General features: G+C 38.2%; 1 protein-coding gene across 26 annotated transcripts in view; it reads right to left on the bottom strand.

The window, feature by feature from the left end:
• DTNA (dystrobrevin alpha) overlaps window positions 1-23,212 on the bottom strand; it is a 403,482-nt gene that overhangs the window by 70,693 nt on the left and 309,577 nt on the right. For all 26 annotated transcript variants that reach the window (XM_050767211.1, XM_050767231.1, XM_050767223.1 and 23 more), the window contains 4 exons: window positions 13,935-14,020; window positions 8,164-8,318; window positions 4,234-4,339; window positions 1,907-2,073 (listed from right to left, as the gene is read on the bottom strand). In XM_050767211.1, coding sequence (XP_050623168.1) covers window positions 1,907-2,073; window positions 4,234-4,339; window positions 8,164-8,318; window positions 13,935-14,020 — 514 coding nt within the window. The remainder of the gene's footprint in view (window positions 1-1,906; window positions 2,074-4,233; window positions 4,340-8,163; window positions 8,319-13,934; window positions 14,021-23,212) is intronic.

A 23,212-nucleotide genomic window follows, 5' to 3' on the forward strand; every position in this document is an offset into this window, starting at 1 on the left:
AATCCAGGTGCAAGAAAGATGTTTCAGGTGTGGCTGAACACATCCAGTTAGAAGTGAAAATGAAACTTCAATCTGAGTCTTCAGAATTTGAAATTCAGGTTATTTCCAGAGAATCACGCTGCCTCTTTTTCGTTTAGATTGTTGGGATGTTTATCTTGACATTATGCAGTCAAAATTATACAAAAGCAGCCTACCACATATATTAGGTTGGTGCAACAGCAGTTGTGGTTTTTGCCATTTGAAAGTAATGGCAAAAACCGCAATTGCTTTTGCACCAACATAATAATAAAACTTTAACCATATTTTTTCTTTCCATAAGGAACCATTTCAAATTTTGTCACTTTCTTTTACATCTAGAGTCCTTAATTGGTAATATAATGAAGTGACTATTATCCCCATTTTTTAAAAGCTAAGTAATAAGAGCATTGCTCAAGAAATCCCTGTGGCTTTTGTTAGGAGATGTAATTCTTAGAACAGTTAAGATAGCAGCAACAGCAGCTCTTTGCACCACAAACCATAGGGCCTTCTGTCTTCTCAAGAAGTCTGATCCTTCTTTGTATGGATAGTGCCCTGGAATATAATTTTAGAGTCTACAACCCCTAAGAAAGAGGCTCCTTATGTGGATTTAGCATTTACATAAAACAACTAAATCTGATTAGTTTTCAAACACCAAATCTTTTAGGATATGGGGTCGAAGTTTGAAAACTGGTAATATGCTAACAATAAGAAAATAGAAAGTGTTAGCTCCTATCTTCTAAACTAAATTGTAGTTCATGATCCGTGTTCATGTATCTATCTATCCTCAGCATGACATAAACAACAGTGAGGAGTTGCACTGGAATTGGCAAGTTCTCAGTATACTCTGCCTTGGTGAAGAACTGTTACTTGAATTCAGAATCTGACTGGTGATGAAGTACTAGTATATTTATACTGAATATTAGTTCCCAATAATAATTCCTAGGAAGACTATTTTGATTTAAGAGGTATATTCTGAAGACTTCTTTAAGTAAAGACTACAGGTTGAATTGAAATACATTAAAATATAGCAAAACTCATAAATAGGTTGGATTTTCTTGTGACAGAACTTTTCCAAGAGGTGCTGGAAGGGCTGAAGGTATATCCCACAAGATCCAATCTACACACCCTACAAAAACCCATCCTTGAAGAGATGCACAAGGGCAATACTGCTGGAACTGATCTTTGAGTTTAACTAAGATAAACGTCCGTAAATCATAATCCACTTGAACAATGAGCTCACAGAATCACATTTCCTCCCACAGACCTGGTGCCACATGCTCCTGAGAAGACATCTATCACACAGACACTCACATGCCACCTTTGCCAGGTTGGTCACTCAGACTCTTCATGAAAAGATGGTTTGCTAATATAACCACAATCTCCCCTCCCCACCCTCTGCAGAAAAGTAAAATGGAACAGTATTATTAAGTCCACACTCTCCTCTCTCATACTTGTTTCTTTAATATTCTAGTCATGCACTTACAAGAACTCCAGAATCTAAGAAAAATAAAACTAACAATAATTTTTCAGCCGTTTCCACAAAACAAAACTTGGAAAAGATTTTAACTTACTGTGAATGTAAGACTATGTTCCAGAAGGTCCTTGCTGTTCAGTTGTTATTTAAATCGGTACTGAATTATCTATATTCCAAGAAGTAACATAGTTTTGAGTCTTCCTATATTTTAAGTCTCAGGAAGCTACACTGGGTTCCAACAGAATAAGTAAGAGCACCCAGTGGGGCGGAGGGTGGGAGGAAGGGGGACTGAATACTAGACCTGGGATAGAAGGTAAGTTTGCTCTTTAATTCTGCCACCATCCTTGATATTCCCTTTAATTCTGGGCAACACTCACACATCCAACTCCAAGTATTGCCTGGACCTTGCCTTACCCATGACGTGTACTCTTTCATTTGGTGCTGGTTGCTATGAGAACCACCGGCATGTCCCCTCCAGAAGCAGTCCTGACAGAGCTGGTAATTGTGACACTGTTGGCATCGGTAGCGAAATCCCATCATACTCTCACTGTGGCAGTAGGAACACTCCACCGGATGGAAGACTAAGGGGGAAGTAAGTGAAGAAAAAACAAGAAAACAAAAGTATGAACCAGAAGAAGGAAAAATACAGCCTTACAGGAATTGTACCTTTCTTCTCTGCACCACGATTTCAGATGATAGTTGATTTGGGCTCAGAAAAACATTTAGTTCATTCCTGGATTCTCCCACAACCCTTTTCAATCATGCCTGTGGGGAAATGAAATGAAATGGGATGGAGAAGAGATGTCCTTTTAACAACAACAATCTCTGTAATGCCATTTGCTCTTTCTATTCCCATCTCTCACATAACAAGAATTTAAATTGCCCAAACAGACTTGCCTTTACCCCAAACTGCCCTCTGTCTCCAGGAGACCAGCACAGCTCACTGGAAGACTCAGAAACACAAGGGGTGAATGCCGATTGTCCAGTGGGAAGAGAGCAAATATCAGAGACATGGAGAATGAGAGGAAGAAAAAAGAAAGGAAGACGGGCAGAGACTGGAAAACTGGATGTGGATGTGAGAATTAAGTTACTTTTTAAAAAATAGAGTGACTAATGGCTTACTTAACGACTGGTGTTGCCTATATCTGACAAATAGATTTTTTTTTTTCTTTCCTGAGGCAGGAGTATAGGGCCCTAAAAAAGATGTGTAAGTTATCTGAAAACAGTTCTAAATAATTCAGATACCTCAAGAGACAGTTAACTTTCTTTGATAGGAAATTTGAATTATAAAGCAGGCAAAGCAAAATACTAGATTTGAAGCAAAGTAAAATACTAGATTTAAGTGATCAAATCCAAGTAATTATCTACATGCTATGAGCTAGATACTAAAACGACAATAACAATTCTTGTCTTTGGTAAAGCTATTCTCTGGCCTAACCAGTCAGGAAAAACACTACAAATAATAATAAATGAAGATAAAAAGCAAAGTGTAAAAACAAAGACATAACTAGCTCTGGAAGCCCTGTCTTCTAAACAAGTGTCATAACCTTCCTTTCTGGCTCTTGAGAAAGACTAGAGTGGGACTTGAATCTAGGGACAACTGTTCTGGAACAGTGCCTGAGAAACTGATCTCCTGCAGCAGGAAATGCTGAGAGAGAAGGAATGAAATTATAGCTTTATGATTGGAAAATGACTAGTTCTAGAACTGTAAACAGTAACATGAACTCATTTTGCATACTAACATGGACCTTGATTGCTCTTCACTTCTGCATATGGATAAACAAAAAAGCTATGATTGTTAGTGATTGCAAAAAAAAAAAGTAAATTCATTCTTTAAATTCTCTCCATTAGAAAAACAGGATAAATTCATAACTTTTAACTAACTGAGATAAATAAGGGCAGATGCTCAAAATTTTGAATGATAATTTAAAATTAAGCTAACTTTAGTTTCAATGTATATTAAAGAAATACACAGAAGTTGAGTAATATATAGAGACTTAAGTTAAATCTCTAGTAAGAGATATAGACTAAATTATTTCCTCGTCAAGTCTGGAGAAATTTCAGAGTTACATTGAACAGTAAGTAGGAACACCTAAAGATGAGATGGAGGCACTGAACAGTTCCATGTTTAAATTTCTGTAAAATTTGCCCCAAACTGTATTTCATACTTAAATCTGGATATGCCAACAGCAGTTCCTTTTATCCTAGAAATACTTGCTTTAAAAAAAGACATGATACGAAAGTTATTTTACTCTTATCTTTAACGTTAGTACAACTATTGAAAGCTCACAATCTGGAACATATGACTGAAGATTAACAGGGTGCTATCATCTATTTTTTTTCTCATTTCTCCCACCTATTTCTGGTTGAGTGGCTGGGAAGAAATAATCAGTGCCATGTATGCAAATATGAGAAATTCAGATCTAAAACAAATACAAAATAATGTCACACTCCTTGTTGAAGTTCGCCTTCTATTGTGCCAAGTCTTTTAACCACACCTGACTTGTAATTAAGAAGAACACCATGAGATTTACTAAGTTTTTTAGAACTGACAGTCCTAATTTTTCAGTGGTCCTTTAAGGCCTTCCCGAACAGGGAGATGGGTTAGTTCTCTCCTAAACAAAACTAAGAGGCACTAAATAGGCTTCCCTAAAACAATGACCTGGGCTTACTAACTGTAGAACTAATGGCCTAATTTCAATAATTTAAAAAATCACCTTTGCTCGGTAGTAACTACTCACCATTTTCCACATTCGCTAGTCGATGCAGAAGAGGCAACCAGACCAGACACTGCGGGGGAGGATCCGACATAAGCGTGTCCAAAAAACCATTTAACGTGACTTTTTTCTGCATTAAAAAAAAAAACAAACAAACATAAATTTAGGACAGAGAATCATCTCAATTTACCTGCTATGTAAATATCATATCATTTGAGACTGAAACAAAAGAGCACTCAATAAACCTCTAATATCTGAAGAAACAGAACTTGCCAATATTAAACTAGTTCAGAACTGAAAACATTGCTTGCTTTTTATACCTAAGCATACATAGGACTGAATTCTCTCCACTGAGGCTGAGTCAATAGTAGCACCAGGAGAAAAACAATTCTGAGAGCATCATTTGTATATATGAAAGACAGTATAAAAATAATGAAGAAAAATAAAGAATTGAAATTCTCCATGGAATTTTACTCAAGAATGCATCATAGCTCACTTTATAATTTACCTATCAGTCAGTCTTCTAAATTTATAGAACAACTTCCCTTTCGAGCTTCCTCAACTTCCTTAAGTACTAAATATTTAGTGGTTAATGTCAATGGTTCTGTTATACAGGAGCAGGAGGGAATCCTGTTAGAACCATCTAAATTTTTAGATGTTAGAACCATCTAAATTTTTTAAAACTCGTTCCTTTTATTACTTTATATATAATTCCTCTCAATTCAGTCTGCTTCTTTCTCAATATCCAGGTCCTTTTGGATGTACAAAAGGAATGCATTGTATCTGTAAGTTCCTTTCAAAATGATAAAAGTAAGAAAGCTATATTAATGCATGTACTGTAATAGTATAAATAACAAAATACATATTTATATGCAAAAATCACTACTTGAAATTTTGAACTAGAATATCAAAGGGGATGGGATAATATTATTTATTTATTTTTAAAAAATATTTATTTATTTATTTACTTTAAAGATGGGGGTCTCACTATGTTGCCCAGGCTGGACTCAAACTCCTGGTCTCTACCATCCTCCTATCTCCTCTTACCTACCTCAGACTCTTGAGTAGCTGTTATAGCCAATTCATTAAGTACAAAAATAAACTGGTCTTATTATTTTTATGTTACCTCTTTTCATACTTGAAATGATCTTATTCCTTTTGACTATTTGTCATACTGGCTAAAAATCACTCCTGGAAGTTTCCAACAATGTTGTTACGATTTCAACACGTATAAGTTGCCTATCATCAAGGATATGTACAAATCATAGAACAGTCTAGAGGATATTTCAAAAGGAATTTTGAACATGGCAATATCACATATAATTCTTGAATACATAGATCCTTTTTTTTCTTTTCTTTTTTTTTTTTTTAGAGACAGGATCTCACTCTGTGGCCCAGGCTGGAGTACAGTGGCACAATCATAGTTCACTGAAACCTTGAACACCTGGGCTAAAGGGATCCTCTCATCTCAGCCTCCCAAGTAGCCGGGACTGTAAGTGTGTGCCACTACACCTGGCTAATTCTTTAATTGTTTTTTCAGAGATGAGATCTTACTATGTTTTCCAGGCTGGTCTTGAACTGTTGGACTCAAGCTCTCCTCCTGCCTCAGCCTCTCAAAGTGCTAGGATTACTGTGTGAGTCCCACACCCAGCACAGGTCATTTTAAGACTTTTTTTTAAAAAAAACCCCGTCCTATTACTCCAGCTGATTTTGAATGAGATGTATTCTGAAGCATTAGCACATTTACCAATTCTTCTATAATACACTACCTAAAATTCAAGAATTCAGATATAAATGAAATTATTCTTGTTTCCATGATTGGGTGAAGTAATACAACAGGTAGTTACATTTCCTTGAGTCAGATCATCTGCATATTTGTAAATATGAACTGAAAGTGCACAAAACAAAAGCAACAACAACAAGAACACAAGAGTAATATTAACAGATGGAATCAGAAGACCAGAGTTAAAAACAGCCCCCTGCCCTCACTAGCTATGAACTTTATATTGTTAAAAAAGAATCATATTTTCTTTGTTAGGTCACAGGGTTGTTGCAAGCCATAAATCAGATAATTCACTTTGTGAGGCATAAAGCACTATAAAATAAAAGGAGCCATACATTTAGCATGCCATGAGAAAAGTTGGAAAGCAGTAAAATTGAATGAAATAATAGATTTGTGTTTTGAAGTGATTGACCTTTTTTTTTTTTTTTTGAGATGGAGTCTTGCTCTGTCTCCCAGGCTGGAGTGCAGTGGCACAATCTCGGCTCACTGCAACCTCCACCTCACGGGTTCAAGCGATTCTCCTGCTTCTAGCTGGGACTACAGGTGCCCACCACCATGTCCGGCTAATTTTTGTATTTTTAGTAAAGACGGGGTTTCACCATGTTGGACAGGCTGGTCTCAAACTCCTGACCTTGTGATCTGCCTGCCGTGGCCTCCCAAAGTGTTGGGATTACAGGCGTGAGCCACCTCACCTGGCCGATTGACGCTTTTAAAAGTTAATTTCAGTAAAAAGAAAAGACTTCCTGACTCTTAATCAGTAAAGTACAGTGTAGTGAGCATTTGTTTGTATGCATTTTATGGGGTAGGGATATACCTGTTTTTTTTTTTTTGTTTTGAGACAGGGCCTTGCTCTGTCACCTGGGCTGGAGTGCAGTGGTGCCATCTGGGCTCCAGCTATCCTCCTGCCTCAGCCTCCTGAGAAGCTGGGACTACAAGCATGTACCACCATGCCTGGCTAAGTTTTTAAAATTTTTTGTAGAGATGGGGTCTCCCTGTGTTGCTCACACTGGTTTTGAACTCCTGAGCTGCTGACCCTCAGCCTCCCAAAGTCCTGGGATTATAGGGGTGAGCCACCACACTCAGTCAAGAGGCCTTTTCAGTGGATAAAATGTTAGTTTGGATTTTCAAAAAATGGTAAACTAACCTTTGATGTATGGATTTCGATGCTACTTCTGGGCTATGCTGGAGAATGGGCCTGGAGTCTCTTCTACATGACCGGAGAGGTACGCACATAGATAGCCCCCTACACTATGCAGCTTCCCAGGGTAGCTTGAGCCATACCCAGTTAAAACACATCACTTGGAACCCCAAATATATCATGGTGTAGAAGATTTAGGCAGCTGTGTTTGCCATATTTTGGGCCTCTCAGGCCATGATGTGGCAGATGTTGGGATTCCTTGCTGGTATCCTTTGTTAAACCAATGTTAAAGCTTGTTGCTGGGTCAAGCATGTATTTCACATGAGGCTGAATGAGACAATTAAGCCCTTTTGAAAGTGCAGTGATAGTGAAAATAATGACCCTGAGGGTGTGGTGATATGGTTAGGCTTTGTGTCCCCATCCAATCACATCTTGAACTGTAATTCCCAGGTGTTGAGGGAGAGACCTAGTGGGAGGTGATTGGATCATGGGGGCGGTTTCCCCCGTGCTGTTTTTGTGATAGTGAGGGAGCTCTCAGGGGATCTGATGGTTTTATAAATGGCAGATTCCCCTGGGCTTTTCATTCTTTCTCTTTCCTGCCGCCATGTTTAGAAGGTGGGTTTTCACTTCTCCTTCACCTTCCACCAGGATTGTAAGTTTCCGGAGGCGGAACTGTGAGTCTGTTAATTAAACCTCTTTTGTTTATAAATTACCCAGTCTCGGGTATGTCTTTATAGCAGTGTGAAAAGAGACTAATACAGAAGGGTTGTTGTAAGGATTAAATTAGACAATGAAATGAACAAATTTAGCACAGTGCCTGCCTCATGGTCAGTAAACACTGTCTATTATTGTGATCCAGGGGTGCTGGGTTTAGTGACTGGTTCAGAGGTCATTTGTCAGAGGCTGAAAAATACACTACAGGTTGCTATCACATAGAAGAATTTGTCCCAGTATTTGTGACCTGGAATGACATCTAGAAGGACAGCAACCACTGTTTGAAAGAGATACTTCCTTAAACATATTTTTCTCCTACCTGTTGGGAGAAACAGGATCTGGCTGACTGTTCTGTGTAACCAAATGAAGGGCCTTCAAAAACTGCTGTGGGTAGTTTGAGAACTTCCCGAAGGAATTGATCATATCGTCCATAAACCATCACCCCACTGGAGTCAGAAATCATTGAGAAAATATCTGATGAAAGGAAAAGGAAAGACATTTATTCATCACATGAACATTCTCCACTGTTTTTGTTCAATACATCTGCTATAAATGACAAAAAAGTAACAAAACAGATTTTTTTTAATGAAAGAACGATATAAAAGCTAATTTTTATGCTTAAATATTCCTGGCATAATGTTTTCTCTGGTTTCTTTTTGTAGATGATTCTGGCACATAGCAATCACAAATTTGGGTAAGACTAACATTTTAATAAGAGACAGACACTTATTAAATGTCTTTAATAAGACACTATCTTTTTGTTTTGACTCATGGAGTTCAACAGGAGAAATTTTTGTATATATGAGAGAGATGCTGACTTCATTTGAAACACAATGAGAGTTTTACTGTAAATTTGGGGTGTGTGTACATTCATTTATCTAGCTAGAAATTTACCAATTTATATTATCACTAAAACTTTCAGATTTTGGTGTAAGATATGTGAAAAATCAAAGACACGGTGAGGATAAAGATGTAATGACAAACACCTGATTAACTTCCTACAGAAGCAGAAAACTTTCTATAAATTACAGTTTTCTGGGTGGAAGGCACTTGATTTACAGGGAAGGGTTTTCTGACTCGTGTAGTGAAGAGGAAGCCTGGCCTTGTGGATGATCAATGAGGTAAAGTCAGGGTCCTGGATCTTTCTCTGAAGGGCCTGTGGCTTCACCGAACCACTGTTCTTCAATTTCTGCCAGTATGTGCACTTAATGAATATTAATGACATAATTTTCCAAGGTGCTTTATAATTCCTCTGTGCAAATCACTATTAGAATGAAAGGGTTTGCTATTATATAGTTTGTCACCATGCTAACTAGCTTGTCACCAAGCCAGCACAGCTGCTGGGATAAACTGCTGTGAATGTGCTACCTCTATTCACTTTAGGTTTAATTTTTCAAGGTCAAAATGTAATCTGGGAACATTGTTTTTACACCAAGGTCAGATGTTAAGCATATCACAGGCTTTTATTGGATTATGGTTTTGAGAACACGAATTGACTCTCATTTTCATTAAATATTCCATTTATAAAGGGTTTCTGCTGTTTCAAATAGTTTATTAACCATAAGACTACAGAGATTCTATCTGAGTAAAAAAATTAATGTACATATTTATGGGCTACAGAGTGATATCTTGATACATGTGTTCAGTGTATAATGATCACATCAGGATAATGAGCATTACCCTCATTTCAAACATTTATCATTTCTTTGTGTTGGGAACATTCAACATCTTGTCTTTCAGCTTTTTGGAAATATACAATCAATTTTTGTTAACTATAGTCACCCTACGGTGCTATAGAACACTGGAACGTATTCCTCCTATGTAGCTGTAATTTTGTAGCCATTAGCTAACCTCTCCCTATCTCCCTCAACCCCCTGCAGCCCCGTACACTTCCCAGCCTGGAATAAGCACAATTCTACTTCCATGAGTTCAGCTTTTTTTTTTTTTTATAGATCCCACATATGAGTGAGAACATGCAGTATTTATCTTTCCATGCCTGATTTATTTTACTTAACATAATGTCCTCCAGGCTCATCCCTGTTGCCTCAAATGACAGGATTTCGTTCTTTTTTATGGCTGAATTCTACTGAGGAGTTTAGGTTGTGTTCAGAAGATGTTGAGGGAGACACTGAAGAATTTAAAGTAGGTCAGTGCGTTAGAAACCCTAGGGGTAGGCATAGAGGCAAAACAACCAGTTTGGTAATAGAAACTCAATAAATATGCAGTATTTTCCATAATACTAGTATTTTAAAAACAAGTCCTCCCCAAAGCTTTAGAACAGCACATGACATACTAGGCTTACAGCATTGAATTTAGAATACCTTAAGATCCCTAGAACTACCCAGGATCCCTAAGGCAGAAGTATAAACAAATGTTCCAACCCATTAAAACAGTTTATAATTGGGCCAAGAACAATCTGACAAAAAAGCAGTATTATTAGGTAAGTTTATGTTTAGGTTGCCATGGCACATGACTGCAGGGGGCGCCCTTCATCTCCTAGGCTGTGTCAATGATGCTCCCTGAAATTACACAGGGAACACCCTACCAGAGAATGGTAGCCATAATTAACGGAAATTATGTTGCAACATAGTGTTGTTTTCTCTTTTAATGCATTTTAAAGCATTAAGAAAATCAACTTCAAATTTTCGCTTTCTCTTTGTTTTTTAAAATTTCTGACATTCTCAATTATTCTTGCTCTGTGTTCCCCAACAATAAGGGAGTAGCTGGAACAAGCTAAATAGCTCTCATCCCTATGCACAAAAATAGAAAAATTGCCAAACAAGCACAGCTGGCATTTTGGCTTAACGTGAATTAGAAAAAATTTACAGAAGGGAAATCAAAACCCTCAAGGCTGAAACATTCCATATCCCTTCATTTTACTTTTTTCTTATTACAGAAGCAATGTAGAAAATCATGACCTTACCTGTTTTTTGTTTTGTTTTGTTTTGTTTTGAATTGGTTTTTTGAGATGGAGTTTCGCTCTGTCTCCCACTGTAGTGGCGTGATCTCAACTCATGCAACCTCTGCCTCCTGGGTTCAAGTGATCATCCTACCTCAGCCTTCTGGGTAGCTGGGACTAAAGGCATGTGCCACCATGCCTGGCTAACTTACCTGTTTTATCATTAAAATGCAAGCCAGCAAAAGAATACAATAGGAACACTCACAAGCCCACTCACCAAGGGGCAGCCATGGTGTCTGTGGGTAGATTTTGTGGGTAAATTTGCCCACATTCGCTCACTCAATTAATAATTATCACTGAAACTAGAAATATTCATGACTCAGGATATTCATTTTTGACCAGCTAACATTCTGAAGAGATTTTTGTGACCAAATTACCTTTAATTAAATTGTTTGTGGTCAAATTGATTTTAACCAAATTACCTGGAAACCGCTAAAACCATCTTCCTAGGATTAACTATACAAAGAGTGACTCCTCAGTCAGAGAACCAGGGACACTTAAGGGTGTGATTCAGGTGCAGCTGCTCTCAAAGTGGGGAATGCGATTTATTGGGGTCACACTATCTGTAGCTCTACGGAGTCTGTGATATTGTGGAACTTGTTTCTGCAGACTAGAAAACTTAGTTTACCTCCAAGGGGACACATGCATTTGTTGCTTCTTTCACTGCCCTAAAGAGGATAGACTTTGGCCACTAAAGAGTGCTTTTTGGAGGTTGATGGAATGTGGTGAGGAGAAAGCATTGTAGCAGTTATACTGTTTCCTTTGAACTCCTGGACCCAAGAGAGAACTGGAAGGGTTTTCACAATTGTAAAGATCTGATCAATAACTTAGTTATATCTTGAGATTTGTAACAGTGCTGACATTGCTAGTCCCTTACCTACCAACCATTCCCTTCATCTTTATTTGTCCCACATTTGTTCGTGGGTTACTCATGGGTTGAGGGAAAGGGACGGCCCTTCTGAGCCCAAGAGGTAAAAGTGGACTATACAATGACCATTGCTGTCATACTTTTTCTCTAACCAGTAACTAGTTTAGTAATTGGTCTGAGATGCCACCCTAGGTGATGAGCTGTAGGGCTGGGGGACCTCTGTAGTGAGATGTGACTCCTGTGACTGTCACCCCCACCAGCCCCCCTCCTCCACCCTCCACCCTTACTCGTCGGAGGAGGATGAAATCTTACACTGAGCAAAGCTGAGTGGAAAGATAGCAAACACCAGGACTTCGAGGGCTCAGAATTCACCTGGTATGTTAAAGGTTGACAGACGTTCTGAGATGCAGAAAACTGGTTTTCTTAGTTTTCCTCAAACCTATTTTAATACGGGACCCTTCTATCCAGGTGCCTATTAATATAATATTAAATAGGTATTTTCAGATATCTCCCAAGTGGTTTTTTTTTTGTTTAGCTTTTGTTTTTTTTTTTACATTTATCTAATGTCCTCTTTGTAAATGGTCAGTTGGGGTTGGCAGACAAGGTTCTCAGAACTTCCTTCCTCAGCCTTGGTTCATTTTGCTAAACTTTCTCTTTCTGGCTTAACCCTGAAGGAAATGCCCGAGGATTACTCTGAAGCTTTTTTTTTTTTTTTTTTTTTTTTTTAAAGTCCTTGGTGTCAGCACCTTATCTCTCAAATAAGCACTGAGGTAGACAGTTTTTAATTTTCTATATCTTTCAGGCTAACAAAAGAGAAGCTCCATGGCTCCTCCTAAGGTCTGGCTAGGCTTCTCTGAATCCTGGCTGCATTTGGCTCTCCATAGAGGGAAGTCCCAGAAGTGAGGGAAGCTGTGTGGCTACCTGAGGCTCCCTGAGGCTTTGCTGTCCCTTTCACTTACTCACTGGTCCACTGAAATGATTCATCCCTGGAGCATCTCCGGGGAAATTTCAAAGGAACAAAAGGTTTTTTTCTGTATCTGTCTTTCTTCTTTCCTTCTGGGTGGATCAAGAAGCAAGAGATCTCATTCAGAAGAGGACAGGCAGCAGGTGAGCCGTGTGCTGTGAACCACACAGATGGCTGCACGCAGCCAGGTGTGACTCTATGGGTATCTCACAAAATCCCAAAATTTAGGATACAGAAGGAGGCTGAGGACTAAAGAAGTGAAGTAACTGCCGAAGGATAACTCAGAAAATTAGTCACACAGCTGGGCTTGCAACCTGGAACTCCCAATTCCCAGAACAGTGCCCTTTTTAACACAGTATTATAGCCCCAACTCATACTATTTAGGGGAAAGGATGGGGTTCAATGGAAATTTTAAATTTAAACAGCAGCATCAACATCATTTTAAACCAGTTAGAAATAAATATTGTTGTCACCCACCCTCATCCTAGGCCTACTGAGTCAGAAATTCTTGGGGTGGGACCCAGGAATCTACGTTTTATCAAAGCCCTCCAGGTGATTCTGATGCACACTAAAATTTGTGACCCACTGGTGTAGAAAAAAAAAAGCCAGGGTTCAAATCCTCATGTCATCTTAGCCATATGGTTAAACGAGTCTCAGTTTCTTTACCTAAAGCAAACAAACAAACAATCCCCAATGTGTTGTTGGTTAAGGAACTTACCATATTTAGAGACAAAATATTCATTAAGGCCCACAATTACTCAATGTACTTTAGCTACCATGCTTTTATTGGCATCTAGTTGACTCTGCCAGTGCTGTCTCTATGTAATTCCTATTCTTCTTTCCTGACATTGTTGGCTTTGAAACCTTTGGAGTTCCTAGTGATTTGAGTAGTGCTGGCTGAGAAGAATGAGGAAATGTGCCAGGAGCCTTGCTTTTAGAAGACTTAAAGGGGAAGGTTTGGTTTCCCACTAAGCCTTCATGTCCCTATCATCCTGTACCACCTGTAAGGCAGTATAGCACAATTAACTGCAAAGAGCGCTTATTTTACTTTAATTTCAGAAAGAGGCCAGTTGGTGATACTCAACAGGTTTTAAGTAGAGGAAAACATTCATTTCCTTAGCATTTAATATGAAAATATTGCTATGACAAAATCCAAACATCAGTGAAAAATGTATTTCAAACAACTCTCATAGAATGAGGAAGGATACAAATGGGCAGGGGACATGGGGGAATGAGGGAGCGAAAAGGGTAGTACCTAGCAGGGAAAAGCAAAGAGAGACACAAGGAATAATAACTTACATCTTAATTTGTCCATGATCTTCCCTCCACACAATGTAGCTAAAGCCATTTTGACAGCAAATACTGAAATTTTACCATGGCCTTCCCTGTTTAATGGTAATAGAAAAAACAAAAACAAAAAAAAACATGATGTAATTTGGAGCACTTCCAGCAACAAGGTTTGACATTTTCCATTCTGTGGAAATCACAGGATACATAGCTGCATGCTTTATGTGAGCACATCCATTTTATAAAAGGTTGTGAAAACAATTCAATGCACATATCTGAAAAACTGTCTATTTAATGTTTCCTTTTCTTAAGAGACATTAGAATCTCTTAGCTTATTCTTTGTATATGTCACTTGCTCAAAATATGGGCTGATAGCCAGAGGAATATCTACTAGCTAACTATGGATTTAAATAACAGAACAAGCTTTTCACTTGGAGTTTCATAAAACGATTTTTGTACACAGTAATTCCAGAGTTTCTATAATTTACTTAAACAAAGCTTCAGAAACATCATTTTTTTTTTTTTGGTCAGAGAATTTCTGAATTTGAGGTTAGGGTAACTATGGGGACTTTTTCATCACACATTTTTTTCAACCATCATTTCCTACCCACAAGCCAACTGTGCTTATGTGATATATTTACTTTTCAAAGAGAGCTGCTATTTTAAAGGGGCAAAAGTAAAAGCTCTGGCTGAGCAAGGTGGCTTACGTCTGTAATCCTAGCACTTTGGGAGGCTGAGGTGGGCAGATCACCTGAGGTCAAGAGTTTGAGACCAGCCTGGCCAACATGGTGAAATCCTGTCTCTATCAAAAATACAAAAATTAGCCAGGTGTGATGGTGCACATCTGTAATACCAGCTACTTATGTGGCTGAGACACAAGAATCGCTTGAACCCAGGAGGTGGAGGTTGCAGTGAGCCAACATCATGCGACTGCACTCCAGCCTGGGCGACAGAAGGAGACTCTGTCTTAAAAAAAAAAAGTAAAAGCTCTGTTTGAACACTTTCTTTCTACCCAAATGACATAAGTGCTGCCAAATCTTCATTGATTCAGGAAGTATAACAAATCTGTCCTTCACAAATGTGATATAAAGGGGATATGATAAAAAGTATAATGTTTCAGCTAAATGATTTTCCAGCTGGAATCAACTGTTTATTCTCATACTTTGGAATCAGAAACTATACCATATTAGTAATTTATTTATTTGATAGTTGCTAATCTTAAGAATGATCAAAAGAGTTACTTAAAATAATAATGTGTCTGAAAGGTAAGTAAAGTTTGTATTGGCAAAGCCTTATTTTAGGACATGGAATAAATACATGAATAAGATTCATATACCTTATATATGAGAGGAATAAGATACAAATAATTGTGGTTTTGTTCCTTACTATGTTTCAGAGAGGGATCATGTGTTTTTATCATTATTGCTGTCATTCTTAGTGTAATACCTCAAGTACAACCAGCCAGAATGCAAAACTGACTGAACCCTATGCTAGTGACTCTTTCCTATTTATTTCTAAGCCTGAGCACCAGATTTATGTAATCATTTATCGGAAACCTTCATTTAGATACCTCATGCCAAACTAAGTATGTTCAAAGGAGAACTCATTATCTTTACAGAGCTCTTCCATAATACTCAGACTAACCTTAGTACTAACCTGCTGTTCTTCCCGCAGTCCTTCTGCTGGTTATTAGAAGCACCACGTACCTAGTTACCTGAAAATGAATCCTGAGTTGGGGTCGCCTTTGATTTCTTGCTCTTCCTTAATTACTACCACCCCGAACAAATGTTTGAAGGACTCAGCTAGACCTGTTACCTGCATGTTGAATCAATTCCCTTCTTTTCATTCCCACTGTCACTGCTTCCATCAGCTCTTGCTTTAACACGGTCATAACCTCCGAAATGCTCTCTCTGCTTGCACACTCATATCACAAATTTGACCATATTATTTCATTGCTTAAAATCCCCTGGCCACCTTTTGCCCTCAGGATGAAGTTCTAACGTTTGCTCTTGGCACACCCAGCAGTCTCGTCTAGTCTCCTCTGCTACCACTTCTGTTGTTGTACCGCACACCATGGTCAAACTGTTCAATGCCTCCTGGCCCCTCCCCTTCCTAACATGGTCTGCCCACAACCCTCCCATCCATTTGTCAAGATGCCACTCAATATCATTATTCACCCTGCTCTGAAAACAGCTTTTCTCCTAGATGTCTAGGAAATCACTCTGCCCTTCACTTTTTACCTATTATGTGTCATCTGTCACACTGAATGACCTTGATGTGTTTTTTTACATGTCTGCAATGTGACTGGATTCTACATTGTGAGATCCTTCAGTGCAGAGATGACGTTTTCTGAATTGCTTGAATTCCTAGTGCCTAGCACTTGGTCTTACACAGAGTTAGTGATTAATACATTTCTTATATTAAGGAATGATTAGTAATCATGATAAAAGTTACACCTAGAATTTTGAGTGTCCAACCACTCAGTGAGTTGTTTATTAATTTTAGTGCAGGTAGCTGTAATAGAAATGCAATGATTTTGTAAAAACCATCCTATTCAAAATTATTCCTGTCCTCCCATTACATGGATAACTGGAAGTATCAAACATCTGACTTCAGGAAGTAATTAGCTTTTTTCCTAAACTGTAGCATGGTTCAAATAATGAGAAAGTCTACAAGGTATGGAAAATTAGCAATAACGTGGTCCTCAAAATGCAAAGAAATTGAGGAGTATTATATGTGAGGCTTCAAGAGCAATACAGTTCCTTTCAATGAATCCGAGAGAGAATAATTTATTTAAAAGGAGAGGATGGACCATCGATGATTTTGGAACAGAGAGTTCTCCAAAGGATGAAACAATGATAGCTCATAGGTGTACTCTTAGACCTTCGCTTTTAATGAAGAAGATCATGGGGAGATTGCCAGTCCTGTATTATTCCTGGAAATGGAAGATTGATGATATTAGATCCAACAGTGGTTATATCAGAGCTATTCTGCCAAATTGACACAATAAATCTAGATAAATCACCAAGTGGAGGGCAGCTGAATGAGAGTTGTGCAGGAACTCAAGGGTGAAATTAGGCCACTGGAATCTATTGTTATGCAAGCTACTGTGCCAGATTGCAAATGTGACTCTGTCATGAAGAAGGATTCTGAGGGTATGCAGGGATTTAGGTCATGGTAAGCACACCAACACTGGGTGAGTTCCTACTTTGCTTACCCCAGGCACTGGATAAATATTTATGGCGTTTGAGGAGTGAGCAGAGATGACTGACTCTACAACAGAGAATGGGAGCACTAAAGACTTAAATACAAATGGATCTTTTTAAAAAGAACATTTTTTGTAAATATAATAGGGTGAAGAGGAGAGTGTCCAATTTTAAAGAGGGGGCCTTTAAAAAATATCAACTTTTTTGGAAAAGTAAATATATCACATAAGCACAGTTGTATTGTGAGTAGGAAATAATGGTTGAAAAAAATTGGTGATGAAAAAGTCCCTATAGTTAGTTACTCTAATTTCAAATTCAGGAATTCTCTAACAAAAAAATTATGTTTCTGAAGATTTGTTTAAATAAATCATAGAGGCTGTGAGATTATTCTGCACGAAATTATTTTATGAAATCCAAAGTGAAAAGTGTCTTCTGTTGGCTACTTAGCCAACTACAGTTAGGTGGCATATATTCCTCTGGTTATCAGCCCATATTTTGAGCAAAACATGAGACCAGGGCCCCTATTTCATTGTGAAAAAAGGCATTGGCATTAACATAGGAAGCAAAGATAGAGAAAAGCTGATACATCCCAAATGGAAAAATTTAAGAGCTATGCTCATCAGGAATTGTCATTAGTTGGGACCAGTTTGATTTACAAACAGCCAATAAAATCTGTTAAGTGTCTAGGAAGCAGAAGGACAAGTGCATGAGGATGGACAATGGGAAGTTCCTCAGAGTCCTGTGCAAACGAGCAGGAAAGCAGCATATTGCTCCAAAGTGACTATGTCTATGGCAATGCCTTTGCAGTAAGGTAGTAAAACTGCACCCATGGAACGCTGGCTGTCAGCTGCAACCCAGGAAGCCAACCCACCAGTCTGTGCTGAGGTTGAAAAACATAGATTTTCCCTAAAACTTCAGGCCAAACGGCCTGGGAGTGGGGCAGCATCAGGAGGTGCACAGAAAAAGTCTATATACTTCTCTCGCTTTTATGAAAAGCCATGGCAGTATGCCTTCAACTACATGTGCAATTCTGACTGCTATCTCAAGACATAAAGCCAGATGTGTTTGAGACTGGATGCATCACAGGGCACAAGTCTGGATGAATCACAGACTTTTAGGGACGTGGTCAGTCTTAGGAGTCTGTGATGTGGTTCAATCACATGGCCACCTAAGTCTTTCTTTGTGAATTAAGGCTGCTAGTACAGTTAATTCTTCGGTAATATAAAAAGCACAGTAAAAGCTTAAAGAATTAATATTAGCATACCATTTTATTATTAAAATAATAATTGGCCAGGTGTGATGGCTCACACCTCTTTGGGAGGCTGAGGTGGGCAGATCAAGAGGTCAGGGGATCAAGACCATCCTGGTCAACATGGTGAAACCCCGTCTCTACTAAAATACAAAAAATTAGCCGGGCATGGTGGTGCACTCTTGTAATCCCAGCTACTTGGGAGGCTGAGGCAGGGGAATCGCTTAAACCCAGGAGGTGGAGATTGCAGTGAGCCAAGATCCCACCACTGCACTTCAGCCTGGCGACAGAACGAGACTCCGTCTCAAAAAAAAAAAGTAATTTTATTTTTAAAATAAAATAATAATACTTATAATGTTTTCCATTTCAATGTAGAGAGAAAACACAGTGCATAATACACACTTTATTCATTTTCTCCATTATTCTTTTGGCATAGTGGAATCTGTTTTGTTTCTAAGCCAATTACCCTGGAACTTTTGCCTATACAAACTTTACTTTCTTGTTCTAGATTGACATTCAAAAAATCTCAATAAAATTGTGTACTGGCATATAATTAACATGTAACAATGTATTTAAGAGAACCAAATTATCGAAAGCACAAACTGAAATGGTTTCGTAAATCAATGTTTCTTTAAATCTTTTATCTTCTTTTACATTTTGTTTTCTCACTGTGAGACTTTTCAAGTTATTCTAGGGGACAACCGATTGAAAATGGAAAGAGGAAGGCACTTACTCTTTGGTTAAAATATGTATAGTGATTTATAGAGTGTTTTATGTTAAAAATGTGGATTACTTGGAAATTTGACTTGTCATAATAAGACGTGAGAAACTGCTTTAGTCTGGCCTGGGTTTCCCATAATCTTATAAAGAGACAAACTGATTTCTTTCAACTAAGAATATATTATTTATATGGAAAAGTTGCAGGGAAGAGAATATTTGTTATTGACAGGAAGGAAAAACAACAAATAGATATTGATCGACAGGTGTGGATGCTATGTACAGAAGGTAAATTTTCTCCAAATTGCCAACAGAGTTTCCTGTTTGAAGTTACAAAATCCCATGAGAAATTCGAAGTTCTTTTAAGTAAGATTTGAATTCTGACTGATTCTTTCTTGAACAGGCAGAAGGAATTATTTCTCTATTTAAGAGTACTAAAATCAGAAGCTCTTCTTTTACCAACATATTTTACAAAAACATTTGGTAAGCATTTTTGACAAGCAGAGGCACAGCACTCAAACTGCTCTTTCTCACACATTTTGGTGGCTTAATTAACGGAGAGAATTGCTTCCTCCCTCTGCTTCCACAACACGCCTCTACTATAACACATTTTTTATCTGAAAATTATTTTGCTCATATGGATCACTCATTTAGTTGCTCAATAAATATTGATTAGCATTGCCCTAGAGGTTGGGAATATACAGACGAAAAAGGTGTGGTCCCTACCCTTCATTTGCTCATAACATATTGGAGATAAAGGGTCAGAAACAGTTAATTTTAATACAACACATTTTTCAAAGGGTATCTCATCTCATTTCATCTTGTCTTACTTATTATTTATTCCCAGTCTATCATAACACCTACCACATAGCAAGCTCTTTACATGTCAGTTCAATTAATGAATGCACAAGTGAGAAGCAACTTTCTGATTTACCACTTAAGATTTATATTGAGAAATATAATGTGTTTGAATATGATGATAATGATTGGCTTTATGGCTGTTTCTTTTAGATTGTGCACTTATGTGATGCCTTGAATTTAGCCATTTTAGCAGCACGTAGAAATTTTGAACGAAGTATTTTTCACTAGAACAAGATTTTATTAGATGGATTTGTAGTTCTGGGTAGCTGTCATAAAACTGATCCTAATGTTACAATGTAAAACATGTTAAGTCCAAATATTTCTTCCACATATACTCTTTCAAATGTGTCTAAATACCAGAAACTGGAAAGATTAGGAATGTGAGCATAAGAATAATATCCTGTAATTAGCACAACAAGTCTGGGAGAAAAAATGTTAATTAATTTTCATTTAAAAAAATGAAACAGAAAGCATGAATAGAGCTGAGCTGAAAACAGTTCCTGAAACAAAATGAGTTTTCCCCCATTTACCTCATTTAGTATGATGCTGTATGACCTGCAAATTATTTAACCTCTTTCTATCTCCCCTACTAGAAAATCATGATAATATAATGCCAAGTCAGCAAGACTGTTGACATATAGTAAATACTGAGTACATCTTATTTATTAATAAAATTATTATCATTATCATGGAAGACTATAGCTTGACCTCTGAAAATAGGAAAATCACTGTTCCTTTTAATATTTATTATGGTCATACTATGATTTTTGAGTGAGTATATATGATAATGTTATTTGCTAGAAACAAGGCTACAGTCACATAATCTACTTTATGAAGAGCTGTCTTAAGAAAGAAGATACTACTGAATTGAAATGAGATTTCATTTCAATTTCAACTTGTTTTTAGTGTTTCCTGGGGAAGCAGGGAGAAGGTGAGAGAAGTACATATAATTCTTTTGTAAAAATAGGATCACCCACAATGGTAACCATGAACACTTGTGCTTTTTCTCTGTGGAGCAGAAGTAAAAATAGAGGGTCTGAATCTAGGTGACTGGGACTCGCTAGTCTTTGTAATATACTGGAGATCAAGGAAGACTTAATCTCAGAAAAGGAATTAAAAGAAAACTGGCCAGACATGGTGGCTCACACCTGTAAATCCCAGCACTTTGGGAGGCCGAGGCAGGTGGATCGCTTGAGCCCAGGAGTTCGAGACCAGCCTGGGCAATATGGTTAATCCCAGTCTCTACTGAAAACACAATTACTAGCCAGGTGTGGTAGTGCATGCTTGTAGTCCCAGCTACTTGGGAGGCTGAGGCACAAGAATTGCTCGAACCCGGGAGGCGAAGGCTGCAGTGAGCCGAGATTTTGCCACTGCACTCCAGCCTGGGTGGCAGAGTGAGACTCTGTCTCAAAAAAAAAAAAAAAAAAATTGTTAAAATAAATTAGTATGACAAGAGCTAAGAAAGATCAACCTTGGATTTTCATTCATTGATTCATTCTTGTGTTGGCTATGGTCTCAGGTGCTGTTCATTAGAAGTAGAATAAAATATGGTCCTTTCCTAAAGAAGTCTGTGGGAGGCAGTCATATAAACAGACATGCACTATAAGACAATAGAGAATCAGGTGCAAGGAGAGGCAGACCTGTGGAAAGGTGATCAACTTGGCCATGGCAGGCGAAGGGCTTCACAGAGCCTCAGAGTTTGTGACTGCACCTCTCAAAAAGGCTGCACATTATAGACTTTTAAGAATTATTTTCATCTTCTAACTTTCTTTTGAGTTATTCTCTATTTCCTACAAAATAATAAGAACAATGTTAAAGTTCCTTTGAAGACTTCAAAGAGATTTCCCACTCCTCAACAGAATATGGACAAGAGGTGACAGAAGAAGCTGCTGCCAGTTTGCTGGGGGCATTCTGGAGGAGACGGAGGAGTGGAAGGTTCCTGGCAGCAAAGAAGGGGAGGTGGGAGGCCAGTTCCTGGGGTGATTGGAGGAAAGGGACAAGAGGAAGAGACTGGCTCAAACTCTGGCTGTTCCCTCACATAGGTTCTTCCCTCTCAGCCCCTGGTCTTATTTCTGATATCTCTCTTCCCATCCTTCTCAGGCACACTCATCCATTCCCCTAGACACCTTAAAAAAATAACATCTGGCCGTGGAGACATTTGCTTAGAACTTGGTTGGTAACTGCTCTCTGGGTGACCCCCTCCTAGGAATACAGCCATTTTTAAAAGGAATGTCACAAAGAACAAAAATCTTCTGACTCAAGGAACTGTGTCTTCAGGGACAGAATGGCAAGAAGGAGCATAAAACATTGGGGTTCACTGCCCACCCCCAACATTGTACAAATCATCTACAGATGTAGTTATAGCTTCTGAGAGGCTGACTTGCCGATGAGCAGAGAGAAACCTTGTAACCAGGAAACTGATTACAGTCTGCAGTGAGCATCCTGGTATGAAAATTGAGATCCAGATTTTTTTTTGGTGGGAGAGGGAATGTTATACTTGGGGAGCTATGGCTGTGGGAAGGTAAGTCTGATTCTCAGAAGTACATCCCAGTAAAGGAGGCATCAATCCTCATCTCAGGTTACCACTTTCTTCACAGAGTTCAACTGCCTGGGAGTCTAGAGAATCTTAAGGCACCACCCCCTTCCCCCCAAAATGGCCAGGTTTCTTTGAATCCAAGTTCTTACTCTTCATGAGTTTAAATCACTATACTGCCTTTCCTTTTTATTTATTTATCTTTAGTGTTATTTCTTCAGAGTCTAGGTTCTTAAGGCATCTCTAATTTTTATTTTGGATTTTTTCCCTGTTTATTTATAGGTCAATTAAAAATATGGCAAATGGGAGAAAATCCCTTAAATGTCTCAGTGATTCTGTAATAGCAACAGCACATCTTTATTTTACTAGTATCAGGATCATTCATGCCTGCCAAAATACAGACGGTTCCCTTAAACACTTGGACTCTGTCGTGGGACAGGTGGTAGGAAGTGGCATCAGATTTCCATGCTGGGTCTCATTTGGATAAATAGGAGTTCACTATTATAAGAAATAGAATTTGAACATTTATTTTATTCTTAGGTTTATCTTCTTATATTCACTTCTAAGTTACATATCCAGTTAGTGGTACTTCCTGATGGCTTACATCTCACATCCAAAATTCCATGCCATCAGATGGAAAATTTGAGTGTCAGTAGAACTGCCTATGCTCACTTGCTATGCTAAAGGAGCAAACGCAGAAGTGTCTGCAGAGTAGGATCTCTAC

Source organism: Macaca thibetana, chromosome 18, assembly GCF_024542745.1.
Source record: "Macaca thibetana thibetana isolate TM-01 chromosome 18, ASM2454274v1, whole genome shotgun sequence".
Lineage (NCBI taxonomy): Eukaryota > Metazoa > Chordata > Mammalia > Primates > Cercopithecidae > Macaca > Macaca thibetana.